Source organism: Mauremys mutica, chromosome 1 (assembly GCF_020497125.1).
Source record: "Mauremys mutica isolate MM-2020 ecotype Southern chromosome 1, ASM2049712v1, whole genome shotgun sequence".
NCBI classification, from domain to species: Eukaryota; Metazoa; Chordata; order Testudines; family Geoemydidae; genus Mauremys; species Mauremys mutica.
The window spans coordinates 138,406,796-138,429,608 of NC_059072.1; the positions used below are offsets into that span (position 1 = coordinate 138,406,796).

The 22,813-nt window shown below is 49.6% G+C and overlaps 1 protein-coding gene across 1 annotated transcript in view; it reads right to left on the bottom strand.

Annotated features, from left to right (window-relative positions):
* Window positions 1–1,920: 1,920 nt before the first annotated feature.
* Window positions 1,921–22,813, bottom strand: part of LOC123355747 (alpha-2-macroglobulin-like) — an 80,452-nt gene continuing 59,559 nt past the window's right edge. Inside the window, exons 29-36 of the mRNA XM_044998379.1 lie at window positions 20,527–20,750; window positions 19,306–19,524; window positions 18,878–19,005; window positions 8,151–8,241; window positions 4,860–4,928; window positions 4,328–4,430; window positions 3,351–3,392; window positions 1,921–2,089 (exon numbers count right to left, since the gene is read on the bottom strand). Coding sequence (XP_044854314.1) covers window positions 2,064–2,089; window positions 3,351–3,392; window positions 4,328–4,430; window positions 4,860–4,928; window positions 8,151–8,241; window positions 18,878–19,005; window positions 19,306–19,524; window positions 20,527–20,750 — 902 coding nt within the window. The 3' untranslated portion in view covers window positions 1,921–2,063. The remainder of the gene's footprint in view (window positions 2,090–3,350; window positions 3,393–4,327; window positions 4,431–4,859; window positions 4,929–8,150; window positions 8,242–18,877; window positions 19,006–19,305; window positions 19,525–20,526; window positions 20,751–22,813) is intronic.

Below are 22,813 nucleotides of genomic sequence, written 5' to 3' on the forward strand. Positions count from 1 at the left end.
CACAAGAGGGAGAAGGGAAGGGGAGGGGCTGGGGGGCAGCTCCATGCGGGAGGGAGGGGGAGGAGAGGGCCTGGGGTGGGCAGCTCTGCACAGTGGGAGCATGCTCAGTGCTCACCCTACCACAGCTCCTGCGTCTGTCCAGCCTGGCCAGGGGGCAGGAGAGGAGGAGCGGCAGGGTTCTGGCCTGAGGTAGAGTTGCCAACTGTCTAATCACACAAACTCAAACACTCTTGCCCCGCCCCTTCCCAGAGGCCTCGCCCCTTCTCCAAGTCCCCACCCTCCACTCACTCCATCTGCACTCCCTCCATCGCTCACTCACCCCCCACTCACTTTCACTGGGCTCAGGCAGGGAGTTGGGGTGTAAGAGGGGGTGCAGGCTCTGGGCTGGGGGGGGCAGTGTGGGATGGGGCTCCAGGCTGAGCCTGGGGCACGGGGTTGGTTGCATGAGGGGATGTGGGGTGCAGGCTCCAGGATGGAGTTGGGGTGAAGGTGGGGGGCTCAGGTCTGTGGCAGGGGATTGGGGTGCAGGAGCGGGTGAGGGATGTGGGTGGGTGGCTCTTACCTTGGGCACTCCCAGAAGCGACCTGCATGTCCAGGTCCTAGGCTCAGGGGCAGCCAGGCAGCTCTGCGCGCTGCCCCTGTCTGCAGGCACTGGCCCTGCAGCTCCCATTGGCTGGGAAGCACAGCCAATGGGAGCTTCAGAGTCTGCCCTCAGGGTAGGGGCAGCATGCAAAGCCCCCATGGCTGCCCCGTGCCTAGGAGCCAGTGGGATGTGCCAGTCACTTCTGGAAGCTACGGGGAGCCAGGGCCGGTAGGGAGCCTGCCTTAGTCCCACAGCACCACTGACCAGAGTTTTAGCGGCCTATTAAAATCTCCGGGATTAGTTTCAGAAGCCACCGGGAGACTGATTCCAATTCCAGGAGACTCCTGGCCAATTCGGGAGGGTTGGCAATCTTAGCCTGCGGGGGAACCTCCCTATGGCCAGGCCCGTAGGCACAGGTCCCACAGACCCATAGGTGATCCACCACTGTAGTGCAGACAGGCCCGTTAGGGCATGAATAATGGGGCCCCCACAGCAGGAGACAAAGACATAAAATAAGGTGAAAAGCTGGAGAACTAGATGCAAGGATTTCTTTGTGCAGAGAAAGGGCTGAATAAAGTGACCTATGAAGGTATTTTGAAATACCTAAATATGCATAGTTTGGCTACATAATGAATAACTAGAAGACACAATAATTCACTACATGCATTTAAAAGGAAATTCTTTAGGGGATTTGAACAGGTAAAATTAGGAGTAAATGGACTGAAACCGAGAAAAGGGAGCGTTTCGGGAAACATTTTCTAACTGAAGGGGCTCTCAGACTGTGGAGTAGTTTCCCAAAGGGAAGGGGGTTGGCAGTCCCATTAGCTAAGGCACTAACAACTAGTATTATATAAATCCCTGGAACATGTCATTTAATTCTAGGACAAACCACTTGTCACAATGCTACACACTGTGGCCAGTTGGCACTTCATGGGAGCAGCAGGGATGGAACTTTCAGGCTGGTGTTCCAAACCCCCAGACCTCGACCCCTTCATCCAAAGGAGACCCCATTACATGTTAGCTGTATCAGGCCCCAGCACACAGCTGAGTATTTCTGTTTCCAACCTGTAGCAGGCAGGGGGCATCTACAGTCCCACAGTTCATGTTCACAAGTAAGGAACAATCCCGCACTAGTCACTAGCTGGAAAAGGTGAGGGCTATTGACACAAAAGTACTTAGCAGATTTTCTCCCACAGACCCTTTCCCCTATTCTGGCTGTGGAGGGCAGAGACCAGCTGGATGGGACACACCTTGGCCTGAGAAGTCCTGGGTGAAGCTGTGATCTGGGGCTGAATGGGGCTAAGGGGGTTGGGAACAGAGAGGCCAGGAGCCATTGGTCAGGTTGGTGAATTCATTTATTTGTAATGTTTGTTTCCTGATTCTTGCTGCTGTTTTCTCTTCGTCGCTCCATCCATCCACCTCAGCCTGTGCAGGGGCTAAGTAGGTGGGACGCAGGAAGTTCGGAACACGACTCCATCCCTCACACATTGCCCTGCTCAGCTCCCACTGTGAGGGGGAAAAGAGTGGGAACGGAAGGGGTTTAGAGAAGAAAATTGCCACTCCTCCCCTAGGCCTGGGTACATATCCAGGGCTGGGCACGGCTCCTCTGCTGCAGGGAGCACACCCCTGCCAGGGCCCCAGGCAGGAGATTCCATGGCCCTGATCTCTCCCCACCAGGGACAGGACCTTGCCACATCTGCCTCCAAACAGAGTGTCTCATAACACTGGGGAGTCGCAGCACAGGCTGTGTCAGCCTAGGCTCCGGCTGGAACCATCTCTGCTGTGTCTGACACTGCAAAGCGGCCATGTGGCAGGGAAGCAGCCCAGCTGGGATTCACCTGGGATCACAGGATACTCGGTGCCATAGACATGCTAAGGCTCAGCTTGGACATTTGCTTTGGGAGTGAGGTGCTGATCTGAGCAGCACGTTCTCTCTCCACCCCTTTGTTCCTATGGGACCCAGCACAGAATGGAGTGAATCCGTTTACACAAGAGCCATCAGTAATCAGGGGAGGGAAGGGAGCTCCCTGCACTGGGACTGAGCATCTGCCTGTGGATCAGCACCAGGGGAAATGGAGCGCAGAGAAGCCCCTGGATGCTGAGATCCTTCCCTGGGCCTCTCAGACCTGCAGAATAAGGGCTGGGAAAAGGAGGGTTCTGCTGAGTCCTGCTGCTGGAAGACCCTCCCCTCCTCTGTCTGGCTCTTCTCTGCTTTGGTTCTTTAATTCACTCTCTCATCCTCCCTGTCACTGATATTTTGGCTCCTCTGATCCTAGCCAGAAGCAGGAAGTTCAGACCCAGCTGCTGGGGAAAGAGGGGGTGTAAAGAATTTGAGCTTATAGGACAGGCTGAGCGGCCTCATGTTCTTATTTTGATCTGAGCCCGGACAGCCCATCTCTGACAACTTCACACAAACAAGCGACCCAGTGAGATGGCAGGGGCTTGCTGGCTCTGAATGGACTGGAGCCTTCACCCCGCCCCTGGAAGAGCCTCTCACAAACCACTGCAATGACACAGTTTCAATACAGCTCAGGAGGCAGAGGCTGCAGCAGGGAGATGTGTAAAGTGAGGATGAAAGGAGCATCTGTCCCCCGGAATAAGCAAAGACACCATCAGTGCAGGCAACAAACCCCTGTGCAGGGGAAAAAAAGCCACCAGCTCCGACTGCACTGGGGATGCACACCTGGAGCTGAGCTCTTGCAGTGGGGAGTAGGTATGGGGGTGCTGTGAGCAGGACGAGGGGAGGAAATGGCTCTTCATACGCTACCTTTGCTGCAGGGGGCGCTGTACTCAGTGATGGCAAATTCATCTGGAAGACACAAGGGAAGAGAGATGTGATCAGGGCTGTGAGACGCAACCAGGACTCCTCGCACTTTCACCAGGCCCTGTGGCAGAGAGCTGGCACCGCATCAGAGATCTCAGGCAGGAGAGGAGGGAGCCCTGTCTCCAGGGGCACTGGGGGAAGCTCAGCCGGGCTCCATGGGAGGAAGGCCAAGGTTACCCCAAGGCTACAGCACAACAGGTATCTCCAGTGGGTCTGTGCCAGGTGCCCTATGTCCGTTTGCACCTCGTCTGACACACAACCGCTGGGGTTGCCGTTGGGCTCTGGTTTTGTCACCCGATGTCCTAGCTGGGGAGGTAGAGGAGTGAATGTGCCTCCCCCAGGTCACACCCAGAGCTGGGATCTCAGGGCAGGATCTGAACCCAGAACCCTCCCAGGTCCTTTTGGCTCTAACCCACCTGGGTTGGCACCTTCCCTCTACAGTGCGGGAGGGGTCTGGGGCTCATGGTGCGAGCATGAGGCCAGTGGAGTATGATCCCTTGTCCATAATCCCTGTGTGCCCCACATTCTCATCTGGGAGAGGGGTGACACTGCTGAGATGGGCCTGTTGTGTCCAGAGATGAGAGGGGGACGCTTTCTGCGTGAGGCAAACCAGTGTCAGGGATGGTGCGGCAGGAGCATTCGGGTTGGAAGCAGGAGCAGAAGGGAATGGGGTTTGCCCTTGAACCTCCATGGGCAGTCGCTGAGCAGGCAGCGCTGGCGTGAGGTTCTCATCTCAGCCCCAGGCCTGTCACCACCCTCAGGAGGCAGCCCGGGGTTGGGGAGGTGGATCATTGAGAGAACAAGGCCAAACACAATCCCGAGCCCAGCAGGTCCCCCTGTGGCTCTGACTGTGGCCTCTCTCCTCCCTGTGACAGGCCCATGGGAGCTAACGTTCCCCCCAGCCCTGCCCCCACACGCACCTGTCTCATAGTAATCGTAGACTTTCACCAGTGCCGGCTTCAGGCTCTGTACAGGGAAGTCCTGCTCCACCGCGAAGGAGAAGCTCTGAGTCACATTGCTCACCTGGGGTGTGTGTGGGGGAAACAGATGAGACTCAGGAGGATGCTCTGAGCCACCTCACTCTCTCCTTCCCCATCTCCCCACCCCTCATTCTGCAGGTCCAGCATCTGCCCCCCTTGGCTGCAGGGCCTGGCAGGGATTCAGGCTCTGAGGGAGAAGGGAGAAGCCCTACCGTCACGATTCCCCTCCCCCAGGTACAAGCAGCTCTCTCTGGTACCCATAGGCTGGGGAGAGAACAGGGTCCCAGCTCTATGTGTTGGGAGGAGCAGGAAGAGTTTCACAGAAATGCTGGGGAGCAGCAGCAGCTGCGCAGGAATACATGGGTTTGTTTTCCCTGGCCAAAGCCTGGGAGATCCCCGCTCAGTGCCCCTATCAAAGGTATGTCAGGGGGTGACTCTCCCTGGCCCATCCTGGCCCCCTGTGAGCGCTCACCTGCTCCATGTACAGCAGCACGTGGTTGGTGCTCAGTTCTGTGCGGTGGATGTGGTTACGTCCTTCCAGCTGCCAGTGGCCAAGGGAGAGAAGCAGGATGTTACTGAGCCCACTTCGAACCACCCCAGAACCCTAAGGAATGGGATGCTGAAGCAATCCCAGAGCTGTTAGCAATTATCTTTGAGATCTCCTGGAGGATGGGTGATTTCCCAGGGGATTGGAGACAGGCAAACAGAGTATCTATCTTTAAAAATGGGAACAAGCGGACCCAGGGATTCTTAGACCAGTCAGACTAACATTCATACCTGGAAAGATAGCCGAAGAAATTATTAAACAGTCACCTTGTAAGGACCTAGAGTGTAACAGGATTACAAGATAAAGCCAGCATGGATTTGTCAAGAACAAATCAGGCCAAACCAACCTCACTTTCTTCTCTGAGAGGGTTACTGGACTAGTGGATAGTGGGGGCGGGGAGGGAGAGGAAAGCAGCAGTCACCATATATCTTGATTTTAATAAGGCTTCTGACACAGTCCCACCTGACATTCTCATAAGGAAATCAGGGAAACGTGTCCTAAAAGAAATTATTATCAGCTGGATGCACAAGTGGTTGAAAGACTGTACTCAAAGGGCAGTCATCCACGGTTTGCTGTTAGACTGCTAGGGTGCATCTAGTAGGGTCCTGCAGTGGTCAGTCCTGGGTCTGGCACTACTCAACATGATCATTAATCACTTGGATAATAGAGTTGAGAGCATGCCTCTAAAATCTGTGCATGACACCAGCTGGGAGGGGCTGTAAGCACTTTCGACAGGATTAAAATTTAAAACCATTTTGCCAAATTAGAGAATTGGTCCAAAACCAAGATGATGAAATTCAGTAAAGAAAAGTACAAAATACTACACTTGGGAAGGAAAAATGAAATGCACAACTACAAAATGAGGAATAAATGGCTAGGGGGTAGTTCTGCTGAAAAGGGTCTGCGGGTTACAGAGGATCTCAAATTTAATATAAGTCAGCAATGTGATGCAGTTGTGAAAAAGGCTAATATCATTCTGGGGTATATTAACAGGAGTGTCATATGTAAGTCATGGTATGTAATTGTATCACTCTACTTGGCATTGGTGAGGCCTCAGCTGGAGTACTGTGTCCACTTCTGGGCACCACACTTCAGCAAAGATGTGGATAAATCAGAGAGAGTCCAGAGAACAGCCACAAAAATGATAAAAAGTGAAGAAGACCTGACCTATGTGGAAAGGTAAAAACTCTGGGCATGTCTAGTCTTGAGAGAAGAAGGCGGAGGGAGGACCTGATAACATATTTGAATACTTTAAAGGGTTGTTATAAAGAGGATGGTGATCAATTGCTCTCCATGTCCACTGAAGGTAAGACAAGTAGTAATGGGCTTAATCTGCAGCAAGGGAGAGTTAGAAAATTTGTCCTAAATCTAACCTAACTGCAATGGCAGTTAAGCTCTGGCACAGGCTTCTAGGGGAGGCTGTGATTTCCCATCACTGGACATTTTTAAGGACAGGTTAGACAGACACCTATCAGGGATGAGCTAGGTTTACATGGTCCTGCTTCCTCACAGGTGGCTGAAACTTGATGACCTCTTGTGGTCCCTCCCATTCCTAGCGTAGAGTCCTGCGTGGGACTAATTTTTAATCCTGCTCCCGCTGTTATGGCAATGGGTCCTGCGGGATCCCAATCCCATTGCAGAGCTCTACACTAGTCCCACACAGGGCTCTAGCCTATAGCTCTGTGGTTCTTTGCTGGTGCCATAGGCACTGACTCTGTGGGTGCTCTGGGGCTGGAGAACCCATGGAAAAAAAGGTGGGTGCTCAGCACCCAATGGTGGCCCACTGATCAGCTCCTCCCCCTACCCCCCAGCACCTCCCACCCACCGGTGGTCAGGTGCTCAGTGGTGTGCAGGAGGCTCTGGGGGGAAGTGAGAGAAGCAGGGGCAGGAAGAGGCAGAGGGAGGACAGGGTGTGCTCGGGGGAGGGGGTGGAACGGGGCGGGAAGAGGCAGGGCAGGGGGCAGTCCTCGGGGAAAGGTGGCAACTGTGGGCAGGGCCTGGGGCCCAGCAGGGGTCAAGCGCCCTCGGGGAAACCAGAAAGTTGGTGCCTCTGGCTGCTGCTTTAAAGGAAGAGGCAAAATCTGTACTATGGCCCCAGGGACAGTGCGTAATGCAGCTGGGAGAGGCTAAGCCTCCCCAAACCTCCGCTAATGCGCAGCCCCAGGGCTGGGCCACAGCAGGGCTCAGAGCTCCTTCAGAGCCAGGGATTGGGGCTGCTTGGCCAGGCAGCTGGGGTTCCTCTGTCTGCGGTGGGGGGCTCAGGGCTCTTCTGGCCCCAGTGGGTGAGAGTGTGGGGGCATGGGGGTGGGGCCTCAGGCAGAAGGAGCAGGGCAGGGGTGGGGCCTCGTGTGTAAGGGGCGAGGCAGAACTAGCCTCCCCGAAGGGGGGGGGTTGGTGCACCGTCGATGTATGGCCCCACCCACCTGGTGGACTGAGATGTGAAGTACCACGGTTTGAGACCTGTGGGGCTAGGCCACAATCAAGTGCAGCATCAGTGCAGTGTCTGACCCATCCCCTGAGGGCAGGGCTGGGGCTGTGGGCAGTGTTGGGGTTCTGGGCACTGCCTCCCCTGTGCTGCTCACAGGCATCATTAGTCTGATGCCATCACACCTCAGGGCCCCTCAAGGGACACCTCCCAGTGTCTGAGTCTCCCTGAGGAGATGCAGGGCCCAGGGTGGGCTCAGGAGTTGCAGTGTGTGTGTGTGTGGGGGGGGGTGTTAAAGCTGGGGGAGAAGAGAGGGATGCAGGGAGGTGGGGGCTCATCACTCTCTCTCCCAAGCACCCCGCAAGCCCAGCCTGACTTCCCCTTACAGGAGCACTGCCCCCTCCAGGGGAGACTGTGAGGTGCCTCCAGCTGGGCCTGCTCCCCCTGTGTGTAACAATTTATCAGGGAGTCACTGAGTGGGCGCTCAGGGGGATGGGATGGGACGGGGAGGGCGTGGGGAATCAGGGGAGGGTTAGAAAGAAGAGATGGGGTCAGAAAGACAGGAGACAAGGGGGGACCAGACGCTGGACAAGGGATTAGGGAGGGGCCTGGTTGCACCGGTAAAATGAGGGGTTGAGGTTTGGAGCTGACCTGGGGCCAGAATGGGATTGGAGTCAAGGGGCCCTAGATGCACACTGGGTGAGGTTGGGGTTGTGGGGAACTGGACTCCACTGGGTTGTGGGGCAGATACCCCTTGGGGACTGCGACCCATACACAGAACAGGCCATTACCATCTTCACTGATGACTTCACAGGGATGAATCCTGACAGCATTTTAACGTCAACAATGACCATGTTGGAGACGGGGCGTTTCCCTGTGTAGCTGGGAGACCAAGCAGGAAACGAAACAAGGTTTAATACATCTCAGCACAGAGCTGATGCACCTCAATCCTGACCTGCAGCACCTCCCACCCTGCCTGGCTCCTGCTAGTCCAGTTCTGGTCCCTGGCTCCCTGAGCTGCCAATACCTGCCATTCCTGCCCTGCAGCCTAGCGCCGCTGCTATCCCAGTCCTGGGCTCCCCACAGAGCTCTGCCAGTGCCCCTCAGTCCTGCCCTTGGAACAGTGGAAGTTTGTTGAAAGTCCCTGAAACAAGACGGCATCCTTTCCAATAAGGGGTTTAGTTAAATTACTCCCATCGTTGGTGGCAGGAGGAGGAGGGAACAATTTAAATCAGGATTTAAATCACTTGGTTTTTTACAATTATTGATTTAAAATGGGTTGAGGGGTTGTAGAACCAATGTAAATATTGGTGCTAATTTTGACTGCAGTTTGTAATGAACTAAGTTATAAAGACTTGTGTTTCTAAATGCCACTATGGCTAGAGGATCCTATTTGAATTTGACAGAACTTTTAGACAGAAAAACAAAATACTGGAAGTGAAGGTGCCGTTTCTGCAAACTGTTTAGCCGGTACTGTAGGGGATATATAGAACAGGCCTGGTTTGAATGATTAATAACTAGTGATTCCTTCCAGCCCTCAAAAATGAGAAAAGCTACCCACCTCTATTTATCCCAAAATAGGATGCACTTAGGAATAAAATGGTTCACATCAGGTGAGACCCTTTGTCTATGGACCCACAGTTCAGCCAAGGTCAGGAGTTGCTCTCCCCAAGAAGAGAAACTAAAGTGGCTAATGAGAGTATTGTTAATCGCCTAGAAAAGAATTTCTCATTATTTGCATATGGACAAAACCTCTTTCTCCCTCCTAATCTAGCTAAAAAGAACTCCAAGTTATCAAGAAAGGGTCATTCCCTGCTTTCCTATGCAAAGTGGCCTACTGCACATTGAGTGGATCAAGAGATGGGTGGGGAAGCTGCAAGCTAAACAAACCAGAAGTGTGGCTGTAAGACTGAAGGTCAAATTGGGTGAAATGCCCGTTTCCCCAAGAAATCCAAACCATAATCTTTCACCCTAAATTAGAAGCTGAACATTGTTCTTGCTAGTAAATATTACCCTTTTATGATTTTTGTATGTTAAACTCTCATAATAGTTTTATATACTAACCAAAAGCCTTTTCATTTTGTGTATGTATATATTTATTGCCATGTACATATCTAACCTACTGGTGAAGAGAGGATGATGGAATGAGTGCAATCGTTTACTCTGGTTTTTACCCCAACTTAATTAATACAGCCCAGACAGCCAGGGAAGGGAACCCCTCAAAACTACTGAAAGGTATCTACAGCAGTATCAGAGGGGTAGCCGTGTTAGTCTGGATCTGGATCATGCATCCGACGAAGTGTGTATTCACCCACGAAAGCTCATGCTCCAAAACGTCTGTTAGTCTATAAGGTGCCACAGGACTCTTTGCTGCTTTTACAGAAGTATGTTTTCATAAACAAGGCTGGGTAATTAATAAGGGATGCTTATGATCCAATTATGTTCTGTGATTGATAAGAGGTATTTGTTGTTACAGATGGGTTCTATATGGATGGAATAAAGGCCCATTGAACATGTTTTTAACTCATTAAGAACTTTCAGTTGTTACAGCTGTTAGTAATAATCACTGGATTAGAGATTCCTTTTTACTCATCAGTCAGGTAAATGGAGGGCCATAAAAGAAATTCCACCAGTAACTAGGAAAACAGAACATATGGCAAAAATAATAACGGGAAAGTACTTTTTCCTCCAAAAAGAAGTTTCTTTATCTCACACTGTATAAAAGGAAAGAGGGTTGGAAAGTTAGTTTGGGAATGAACACTCTTAGCATTCCACAAGGTACAGAAGAAGGGAATATATGTGAAAGAAAACAGTCAAATATAGTAAAAATCTTTAATGAAACAAACTGTACCATAGAATCCCTGTGGATATAAATTCCATGTTTGAATAATAAGAGTATAGCAGTAGGAATATGCTCCCGACCATCTGACTTGAATAGCGACCGTGAGTCACAAGAGTGAAATGCCTGCAATTTTTTTAAAACACCATAATAGAGGCTCGAATTTTATGTATATCCCAAATAAAAAAAATGAGAGGACCACAAAAGTGCCACTGTGGCTGAACAACAGAGTGAAAGAGGTTGTTAGTGAATAAAAGGACGTCTTTTAAAAACTGGAAGTCAAATCGACAGAGGAAAATAGAAAAAAACAAACTATGGCACATCAAGCATAAAAGTAAAATTAGGGAGGCCAAAAAAGAATCTGAAGAGCAACTAGCAAAAGGCCTAAAAACTAACAGCAATTTTTTAAAGTACATCAGCAGCAGGAAGCCTGACAAACATCAGTGGGGCTGCTGGACAATCAAGGTAAAGGAGCACTCAAGGAAGAAAAAGACATTGTGGAGAAGCTAAATTAATTCTTTGCATTGGTCTTAACCACAGAGGATGTGAGGGAGATTCTTGTACTTGAGCCATTCTTGTTGGGTGACAAATCTGAGGAGGTTTTGGAATAAATAGATAGATTAAAGGTAATAATTGGAGATATACCAATCTCCTAGCACTGGAAGGGACTTTGAAAGGTCATTGAGTCCAGCCCCCTGCCTTCACTAGCAGGACTATTTTTTGCCCCAGATCCCTAACTGGCCCCCTCAAGGATTGAACTCATAATCCTGGGTTTAACAGGCCAATGCTCAAACCACAGAGCTATCCCTCCCCCCATTTAAGCAGATTAAGCAGTAAATAGTCGTCAGGACCAGATGGAGTTTCAGAAGGAACTCAAATAGGAAATTGCAGAACTACTAACTGTGGTACGTAACCTATTGCTTAAATCAGCCTCTGTAGCAGATGAATAGCGGCTAGCTAAAGTAATGCAAATTTTAAAAAAAGGCTCCACTGGCGATCCTGGCAATTACAGGCTGGTAAGATTAATTTCAGTATCAGGTAAATTGGTTGAAACTATAGTAAAGAACAGACTTATCAGAACTAGATGAGCACAATTTGTTGGGGAAGAGTCAACATGGCTTTTATAAAGGGAAATCATGCCGCACCAATCCATTAGAATTCTTTGAGGAGGATCAACAAGCATGTGGACAAGGGTGATTCTGATCTTGGGAGACAGGCCAGTCCTCACTTACAGACAGCCCTCCAACCTGAAGCAAATACTCACCAGCAACCACACACCACACAACAAAAACACTAACCCAGGAACCTATCCTTGCAACAAAGCCTGTTGCCAACTCTGTCCCCATATCTATTCAGGGAACACCATCATAGGACCTAATCATATCAGCCACACTATCAGAGGCTCGTTCACCTGCACATCTACCAATGTGATATATGCCATCATGTGCCAGCAATGTCCTTCTGCCATGCACATTGGCCAAACTGGACAATCTCTACGTAAAAGAATAAATGGACACAAATCGGACATCAAGAATTATAACATTCAAAAACCAGTCAGAGAACACTTCAGCCTCCTTGGTCACTCTATTACAGACCTAAGAGTCGCAATTATTCAACAAAAAAACTTCAAAAACAGACTCTAACGAGAAACTGCAGAACTGGAATTAATTTGCAAAATGGACACCATTAAATTAGGCCTGAATAAAGACTGGGCGTGGATGAGTCATTACACAAACTCAACTATTTCCCCATGCTAATTTTTTCCCTACTGTTACTCACACCTTCTTGTCAACTGTTTGAAATGGGCCATCCTGATTATCACTACAAAAGGTTTTTTTTTCTCCTGTTGATAATATCCCACCTTAGTCGATTAGTCTCACAGAATCATAGAATCTCAGGGTTGGAAGGGACCTCAGGAGGTCATCTAGTCCAACCCCCTGCTCAAAGCAGGACTAACCCCAACTAAATCATCCCATCCAGGGCTTTGTCAAGCCTGACCTTAAAGACCTCTAAGGAAGGAGATTCCACCACCTCCCTAGGTAACGCATTCCAGTTCCTCACCACCCTACTAGTGAAAAAGTTTTTCCTAATGTCCAACCTAAACCTCCCCCACTGCAACTTGAGACCATTACTCCTTGTTCTGTCATCTTCTACCACTGAGAACAGTCTAGATCCATCCTCCTTGGAACCCCCTTTCAGGTAGTTGAAAGCAGCTATCAAATCCCCCCTCATTCTTCTCTTCTGCAGGCTAAACAATCTCAGTTCCCTCAGCCTCTCCTCATAAGTCATGTGCTCCAGCCCCCTAATCATTTTTGTTGCCCTCCGCTGGACTCTCTCCAATTTATCCACATCCTTCTTGTAGTGTGGGGCCCAAAACTGGACACAGTACTCCAAATGAGGCCTCACCAGTGCTGAGTAGAGGGGAATGATCACATCCCTCGATCTGCTGGAAATGCCCCTACTTATACAACTCAAAATGCCATTAGTCTTCTTGGCAACAAGGGCACACTGCTGACTCATATTCAGCTTTTCGTCCACCGTAACCCCTAGGTCCTTTTCCGCAGAACTGCTGCCCAGCCATTCGGTCCCTAGTCTGTAGCAGTGCATGGGATTCTGCCGTCCCAAGTGCAGGACTCTGCACTTGTCCTTGTTGAACCTCATCATATTTCTTTTGGCCCAATCCTCTAATTTGTCTAGGTCCCTCTGTATCCTATCCCTACCCTCCAGCGTATCAACCACTCCTCCCAGTTTAGTGTCATCTGCAAACTTGCTGAGGGTGCAGTCCACACCATCCTCCAGATCGTTAATGAAGATATTGAACAAAACCGGCCCCAGCACCGACCCTTGGGGCACTCCACTTGATACCGGGAGCCAACTAGACATGGAACCATTTATCACTACCCGTTGAGCCCGACCATCTAGCCAGTTTTCTATCCACCTTACCGTCCATTCATCCAGCCCATACTTCTTTAACTTGCTGGCAAGAATACTGTATCAAATACTGTATCAATACTGTACTGGGAGACTGTATCAAAAGCTTTGCTAAAGTCTAGAAATAGCACATCCACTGCTTTCCCCTCATCCACAGAGCCGGTTATCTCATCATAGAAGGCAATTAGGTTAGTCAGGCATGACTTGCCCTTGGTGAATCCATGCTGACTGTTCCTGATCACTTTCCCCTCCTTTAAGTGGTTCAAAATTGATTCCTTGAGGACCTGCTCCATGATTTTTCCAGGGACTGAGGTGAGACTGACAGGCCTGTAGTTCCCTGGATCTTCCTTCTTCCCTTTTTTAAAGATGGGCACTACATTAGCTTTTTTCCAGTCATCCGGGACCTCCTCCAATCGCCATGATTTTTCAAAGATAATGGCCAATGGCTCTGCAATCACATCGGCCAACTCCTTTAGCACCCTCGGATGCAGTGCATCCGGCCCCATGGATTTGTGCTCGTCCAGCTTTTCTAAATAGTCCCGAACTACTTCTTTCTCCACAGAGAGCTGGTCACCTCCTCCCCTTACCGTGCTGCATTGTGCAGCTGTCTGGGAGCTGACCTTGTCTGTGAAGACAGAGTCAAAAAAGCTTTGAGTACACTAGCTTTCTCCACATCCTCTGTCACTAGGTTCCCTCTCTCATTCAGCAAGGGGCCTACACTTTCCTTGACTTTCTTCTTGTTGCTAACATACCTGAAGAAACCCTTCTTGTTATTCCTAACATCTCTGGCTAGCTGCAACTCCAAGTGTGATTTGGCCTTCCTAATTTCACTCCTGCATGCCTGAGCAATACTTGTATACTCCTCCCTGGTTATTTGTCCAATCTTCCACTTCTTGGAAGCTGTTTTTTTGTGTTTAAGATGAGCAAGGATTTCACTGATAAGCCAAGCTGGTCGCCTGCCATATTTACTTTTCTTCCTACACATCGGGATGGTTTGTTCCTGCAACCTCAATAAGGATTCTGTAAAATACAGCCAGCTTTCCTCGACTCCTTTCCCCGTCATGTTATTCTCCCAGGGGACTTTGCCCATCAGTTCCCTGAGGGAGTCGAAGTCTGCTTTTCTGAAGTCCAGAGTCTCTGTTCTACTACTCTCCTTTCTTCCTTGTGTCAGGATCCTGAACTCGACCATCTCATGGTCACTGCCTCCCAGGTTCCCATCCACTATTGCTTCCTCTACTATTTCTTCCCTGTTTGTGAGCAGCAGGTCAAGAAGAGCTTTCCCCCTAGTTGGTTCCTCCAGTACTTGCACCAGGAAATTGTCCCCTACACTTTCCAGAAACTTCCTGGATTGTCTGTGCACTGCTGTATTGCTCTCCCAGCAGATATCGGGGTGATTAAAGTCACCCATGAGAACCAGGGCCTGTGATCTAGCAACTTCTGTTAGTTGCTGGAAGAAAGCCTCGTCCACCTCATCCCCCTGGTCTGGTGGTCTGTAGCAGACTCCCACCACGACATCACCCTTGTTGTTCATACTTCTAAATTTAATCCAGAGACTCTCAGGTTTTTCTGCAGTTTCATACTGGAGCTCTGAGCAGTCATACTGCTCTCTTACATACAACGCAACTCCCCCACCTTTTCTGCCCTGCCTATCCTTCCTGAACAGTTTATATCCATCCATGACAGTACTCCAGTCATGTGAGTTATCCCACCAAGTCTCTGTTATTCCAATTACATCATAATTCCTTGACTGTGCCAGGACTTCTAGTTCTCCCTGCTTGTTCCCCAGGCTTCTTGCATTTGTGTATAGGCATGTAAGATAAATCACTGATCGTCCTGGTGTCCCAGTATGGGGCAGGAGCCCTCCCCTCTTGCATTCACCTACTTGTGTTTTCTCCCGATATCCCACTTCCTCACTTACCTCGGGGCTTTGGTCTCCTTCCCCCGGTGAACCTAGTTTAAAGCCCTCCTCACTAGGTTAGCCAGCCTGCTTGCAAAGATGCTCTTCCCTCTTTTCGTGAGGTGGAGCCCGTCTCTGCCTAGCAATCCTTCTTCTTGGAAGACCATCCCATGGTCAAAGAATCCAAACCCTTCTCTCCGACACCATCTGCGTAGCCATTCGTTGATTTCCACGATTCGACGGTCTCTACCATGGCCTTTTCCTGCCACAGGGAGGATAGACGAGAACACCATTTGCGCCTCAAACTCCTTTATCCTTCTTCCCAGAGCCACGTAGTCTGCAGTGATATGCTCAAGGTCATTCTTGGCAGTATCATTGGTGCCCACGTGGAGAAGCAGGAAGGGGTAGCGATCCGAGGGCTTGATGAGTCTCGGCAGTCTCTCTGTCACATCATGAATCCTAGCCCCTGGCAAGCAGCACACCTCTTGGTTTTCCCGGTCAGGGCGGCAGATAGATGACTCAGTCCCCCTGAGGAGAGAGTCCCCGACCACCACCACCCTCCTCCTCCGCCTCTTGGGAGTGGTGGTCGTGGAACCCCCATCCCTAGGACGGTGCATCTCATGCCTTCCAATCAGTGGAGTCTCCTTCTGCTCTGTTCCCTGAGATGTATCATCCACTCCACTCTCTGCACTAGTACCTGCAGAGAGAACATGAAAATGGTTGCTCACCTGTATCTGTGTTTCTGGTACATGGACGTTTCTGGTACTCTTTCCTCTTCTGGAAGTCACATGCCGCCAATTATCCTCGCTGGCCTTCTGTCCCCGCTGCGTAGCCTGCTCTGAATCTTCAGAACATTGTGCCCGCTGAAGCTGATCCTGACGTCTATCCAGGAAATCCTCATTTTCTTTTATGGAACGCAGGGTTGATATCCGTTTCTCCAGACCTTGAACCTTCTCTTCCAATATGGAGATCAGCTTGCACTTTGCACTCATTAGAGTTGGTATGGCAACACCCATTTTTTTATGTTATCAATCTATCTATCTACTGAATTTTCCACTGCATGTATCTGATGAAGTTGGCTTTAACCCATGAAAGCTTATGCTCAAATAAATTTGTTGGTCTCTAAGGTGTCACAAGTACTCCTTGTTCTTTTTGCAGAGTAACACAGCTGCCACTCTGAAATCAGTGGACATAGTGTCCTTGGACTTTTAGAAAGCCTTTGACAAGGTCCCTCGGCAAACGCTCTTAAGCAATGTAGGGTGTCATGGGATGAGAGTGAGGCTCTCTCATGGATCAGTAACTGGTTAAAGGACAGGAAACAAAGGGTAGGAATAAATGGTCAGTTTTCAGAATGGAGAGAGGTAAATAGCAGTGTCCCACAGGGATTTGTCCTGGGACCTGTGCTGTTCAATATATTCACAAATGATTTGGAAAAAGGGGTAAACAATGAGGTGGCAAGCTTTTCAGGTAATACAAAATTATTCAGGATATTAAGTCCAAGGCTGACTGCAAAGAGTTACAAAACTGGGTGACTAGGCAAAAAAATGGCAGATGGAAATTCAGTGTTGATAAATGCAAAGTAATGCACATTGGGAGACATAATCCCAACTAACATATAAAATGATGGCATCTAAATTAGCAGTTACCACTCAAGAAAAAGATCTTGGAGTCACTGAAAAAAAATCTGCTCAGTGTGTAGCAGCCTTCAGAAAAGCTAACAGAATGTTAGGAATGGGATAGATATTAAGACAGAAAACATAATGCCACTGTATAAATCCATTTTATGCCACATCTTAAATACTGCATGCAGTTCTGGTTGCCCAATCTCAAAGAAGATATGTTAGAAAAAATACAGAGAAAGGCCACAAAAACGATTAAGGGTATGGAACGGCTTCCATATGAGAAAAGATTAGAAAGACTGGAAGTGTTCAGCTTAGAAAAGAGATGACTAATGGGGGGATATGACTCAGGTCTATAAAATCATGAATGGTGTGGAGAAAGTGAATAAGGATGTGTTATTTAGCCCTTCACATAACAAAAGAACCAGGAGTTATCCAATGAATTGAATGGGCAGCAAACTTAAAACAAACAAAAGGAAGTACTTCTTCAAACAATGTGCAGTCAACCTGTGAAACTCGTTGCCAGGTGATGTTGAGAAGACCAAAAATATAACAGGGTTCAAAAAAGAATTAGATAAATTCATGGAGGATAGGTCCATCAGTGGCTGACTGCCAGAAGTTGGGCCTGGACGAAAGGGGATGGATCACTCAATAATTGCCCTGTTCTGTTCATTCCCTCTGAAGCATCTGGTACCAGCCAGTGTTGGAAAACAGGATATTGGGCAAGATGGACCTTCTTTCTGTACACAGCTGTATTAATCTTTGGTTAAATAATCTCATTTGAGCTTGTTATTTGACAATCTTGAATCATTATTAAATTCAAACTTGCAACATTCTATACATGGAAAATATCTTTTGTTCTAATACATAATGGGAAATGCTTATGTACAATACAAGAACGTGTGGAGTATGTCCTCCAAATTGAGAAGCTTATAAGCGATTTTGTTGGTTTTCATTGTAAATAATTGCTGTGGTCTAACAGTAATAGGAATTGTCTGGCACAAGGAAGAAGAAATGTTAGAAGATATAAACCAGAGTATAACCTGGGAAAGTGACAGAAATTGCTTAAAAGAGGGGATCCTAATTGATAGTAGGGGCTAAAAATGAAATACAGTCCTTGAAATGAATCAAACTTAAACAGCCTCCAATAAGAAAAGAATTGAAGAAATTTGTTATACACAAATGCCATGCACTGGATACTAATGGAAGCAGCAAGCAAACTGAAAGAACAGGAATAAGAGGATGCCCCTTACCCTCTTAGGAGCCCTGAAACTTGGATATATAAACTGTATTTTTAGTAAACAATTCTCCCTTAGTAGCATAAAATCTCTGTCACTTCAGATCCAAACTGGTTCCGTGTTAGCACTAGGAAGTTATTATTTCAATACACTAGCAAAGTCATTGTGAGATTTTTGATACTCACTTTCAAAAATAGGAGCTTAAAGTTAGATCTGGTCTACACTACAGACCTATACCTATGTCACTCTAGGGTGTGAAAAATCACAACCCAAGTGATGTAGTTATATGGATCTAACCCCACCATGTAGACAAAGCTAGGTTGGTGAGAAAGCTTCCCCTGTCAACATAGCTAGTGCCTCTCGGGGAGGTGGAATAACTACGCCGATGGGAGAGCTCTCTGCTGTCGGTGTAGAGTGACTTCATTTAAGTGCTACTGCGGTGTTTTAAGTGTAGACTTGTCCTTAGGCTCTGAAGCCCATATTTTGGCATCTAAGGGTGGGTATTGTAAAAGCACTGAAATGATTTAGGAGTACAAGTCTGATTGAACTCGGCCTGTAAATCCTGGTGAAGGAGAATGGCCGGGTCAAAGCACTCAGCTCCTGCGACTGGGGTAGTTCGCTCCGTGGGAGGGTGGTGATGGTTGCAGGTACAGGACGGGCTACTGTCTGGGCACTTTTATGTCTGAGTTTGTGTTGCTCTCACACGAAGAGTGTGACTAAGATGCTGACTTGTCTTTTTCAGCCTCAGGGAAACAAGCCCAGAACAATCACTCTAACAATTTAGCGGGAGAAAGTAAAGAGCTAGCAACACAGAAATACAAAATCTGATTGACATTGAAAAGAGCAATTGCAATTAAGAAAATATCATGGGATTTAATTTTTGAAAAAATATTGATTTGTATCAACTTTTCTGGGGGCTCCTCTCACCACTGAAATGACTTGTCCCCTGCCCTAGGGCTGCTCCGGAAGGTCCGGCCCTGCGAGGGGGAGTTACCTGATGTTTATGGCGATGTTAAAGGTCCTTTGAGCCTTGGCGCTGTCACATGTCTCGGGGATTGTGTGCACCTCCAGCGCGAACGGTGCCTCGCCCGTCTTGGGGAGCACATTGTACCTCAGGCTGGTCTGAAAGAGAACACACGATTCTCTGTGTGTTTCCATCTGTCCATCTCCTCAATCTCCTTCCCTCTGCTCAGTTTCATTCTTTCCTTTATCTCTTCTCTCTCTCTCCCTGTTCCCCAACTCTCTCTGTCAACTCTCTCCTCCTCACACCTCTTTCCTATTTTCTCCTCCTCTCCCCCATCTCTTCCTCTCTTTTCCTTCCCTCCCTCCCCAATCCACCCCATCTTCCCATCTCCAATGGGAATGAGACAGGCTCCCCTCAGCAGCAGCCTCTCCCTCTCCACCTGCCCCAGGGCCCCTCACCTGCACGTAGACACATCCTTCTCCTGTCACCCCCATGCTGTAGTCCCCTGGCACCTTTGGCAGTGCTATACGCTGGAGCAGCAGACGGTTTGCGTGATCCACCTGGAATTGGGACTGGAAGTTCTCTGTAGATTGCAGAGTCACTGTAGATGCTCCTTCGCTCTTGGCATAGGTGGAGACTCCATATCGGGACAGCGCCTGGAGTGCCACCACTGTGTCCTGCCAGACAAGAGATGAGCCCAGGTGCCCAAGGGGATGAATGAGCCATTTGTATGGGCCCAGAGCCCCCACTCCACCGACTCTTCCTACACAGCAATGCCCTGATTTTCCCATTTCCACTCCCACAAGCCATTCACTCTATTCCCTTGGGCCCAGATCCTCATAGGTATTTAAGCACCTTTCTCCCACTGAAAGCAGCCAAGTGTCTAAGTACCTTAGGGAACCTAGGCCTTGGTATTTCTGACACTCCACCACAGGCATCTGAGGGAAGATGCCACCACCCTTCCCTGAAGGACCAACTCAAATGGACAGTTCAGGACCAGATGAAATGGGAGCTGCCTGTAGCTCAGAGAGGACCCTGGTGAGGCAGCCAGGAGGCTCAGTAATGGAGTATGAGAAAGTCTTACAGCCCTGTGGGTATCAAGCCAACCAGGGCAATGGTGGAGCATGGGGCCCAATGACTGGTCCTGTCTAGAGAGGTCACTCCCTGAGGTCCCAGCCTCCAAGCACCAGCATGGTCTGCACCCGCTCAAAGGGGGAGGTGGCACCTCCTGTTTGGTTGTCACTCAGGATGGTGCTCCCCTCCCCGCCTTTCTGGTTATGTCCAGTAGTGACTGGCTGCTGCTGCTTCTCTGGGGAGGCCTCTGCTCCTGAGCTGAATTGGGCTGGCTGGCTGGGGTCAGTGCTGGGGGGAGCTGGGGATGGCACTGCACTACCTTGTGAGTGCTCAGGGTGACTCTTCTGTCCTCCATACACAGCAGCATCACTTGTCCAGTCTCCTAACTCATTAGTCCGTCTGGGCCTGTGGGTATCTGATGCAGCCATACTCCATGCTGTGACTATCCCCTGATCTAAACTTAACTATATAGGGGACTGCCATGCCTTCCCCCTCCCCAGGGCAGCCTCCTCCGTCCCCCAGGTTGCTTGTCTGTCTCCTGCCCTCTCCTGTCAGCCTCTCCCTCCTGCCCTGGGTGTCTGAGGCTGGGGATGGGAACAGTTCACCTGGGTGGAGGAGAAGCCCCCATTGGGATTCTGCTGCTTGCTGATCCACTTTGCAATTTGAGTTGCTAATGACAGGTCGTCTTGGGATGGTGCTGGCTGCGTGGTGAGGTGAGCGAGGAGCACATAGGACGTCATCTCCACTTCGGCAGAAGGAGCACGGGGGTGGTAGAACGGGAGCTCGTCTTTCGGCTCCTTCCCGGGCCTCTGCCAGTGAATGGAGCCATCTGCAGCAGGAGAAGGGAGCAGGAGGGCAGGAGAGAAGGAAATACAGATGCTTAATACATGCCATTTCTAAGGGGGTTGTTGACCTGCTGCTGCTGAGGGTGGGAGAACAGAGCCCCCCCATGCTCGTCTGGCATATTGACATGAGACATGAAAGGATTAAATAGTCCCTCACTTGCTGGTCTAGTGGATTTATACAAACCTTCTGGTACGAACACTCAGTGACTAATCAGGCTGCCACCTCTGTGCCTACATCCCCTTTATCTTATGAAGGGACATCCCAGGAATGGACAGTAGCAGCCTTTATTGGGCTCTTTGATCCAAAAAGTGTGAGGTCACTAAGTGGCCCCAGGCGCTCAAGGCCCAAGGGTTACAGCAGTGACGGTTGCACCCCACTGCAGCAGGGTGAACAGCCCATAAGTCCTTCTCTTACCAGCACAGGCCCAGTTCTTCCTGGGATTTCCTGGGACACCAGGACCTTAATTTGGGGCCCCCTGGAATGATCTGATTTTTCATTTTATCAGTCCAAAGAACAGGCTTCTCCTCTTCATTTGTCTCTTGCTGTAGGGAGCAGATGTCACTCTGTGCTGACCAGGGGCCATCGCTCCCATGGAACGAGTATCCAGAGTGAGGAGCAGTGCTTGGAGCGAGGAATGGAGTGGAGCCAGCTAAGATATGAGCAGAACTGTGCTACTGCTCAGTGCGAATGGTACCATTTGGTCTGGGTTTCAGGATATGCTCAGTCACAGCACTGAGATGTGTGGGGGACCGCCCAGATACACCTGTGTCGCTGCAAAGTCAGGCACCGGCAGCTCTGGCCCCAGCTCACATTTTTAAAAAGTTCCCTTTGTCTCTACATTAATATTTCAGCACCTTAAAAAAGAGCCACCATCAAACTGTTCCCACAGGAACTTGCCCTCGGGAAAGGGGACCCAGGCCCCAACTCTCTCCTCCCTGGTGATGACCCCTATGTCTGGGAAGCTGTAAGGCATCTCCCAGAGTCCTAAAATGTGCCCCCTTGATGCTTCTCTCCATGTAATGCCCCTTGGACCAAACCATCCTCTGCCTCACCTGCTGCCCCCTGAGCTGCTCTCAGTGCTAGCCCACTCCTGGGCTGCTGTAGCCACCAGAGCCTGGGGGCGGGGGGTGCAGGAAGCTAGATGCCACTGAGACGCTTCCTCCCCCTGCAACAGGCTCCCTCCTCAAAATGGGTGACACTCCTGGGGAGTGTGGGGACAGGAATCCTCCTGAGGCAAAGGGGGAGAGGAGGGTAGAGACGGCTTGGACCCAAAGGAGTAGGGAGAGGGAAGAAGAAACCAGGGGAGAAGGAAAGAAAAATCTTGGGTGAGAGATCCTAGGGAGGAGGGCAGGAAAGGGAGGGGGAGAATCTGCAGACACGGGTGGGAGGGAGGAGAGAGACACTCAAGGAGGGTGGAAAGGGGAGAAGACGCCTGTAAGACCTGGCCAACACACAGATTTTGTGCCACTACAACTATTTTGGTTAGGGCTGTGACTTTTCTACTGGTACCTGTAGTCTGGGCATGGTCATACTAGCATAAAGGTGCCTTGTACCAGTAGGGCTGTACGGGAACAGTTCTATTGGTATGAACACCTTCATACTGCTATAACTGCGTCCACACTGCGGGAGTTGCACCACTTTAATTATACCAGTACAGATACAGCAGAATGACTTTTGTGTGTAGACAAGGCCTGAAGGTCCATCTACCCTGGGGAAATGCTCCGTGTTAGAAGAGAAAATGCATTAAGCAGCATGCTGGTAAATATGACTCAGCACCTAGAATAGACAGGGATGGCTGGGCTTACAAATTCATTTGCTGTTTGTAAACTTAGGCTATGAGGTGCCCTCAGGTGAGCCACAGGCAGCTAATGTGATTGGTTGGCCACAACCAGCTGCCGTTTTTCACCCCACCTGACTCTGTCTAGATCTGCCAGCAGATCGAGGGACGTGATCACTCCCCTCTATTCGATATTGGTGAGGCCTCATTTGGAGTACTGTGGCCAGTTTTGGGCCCCACACTACAAGAAGGATGTGGAAAAACTGGAA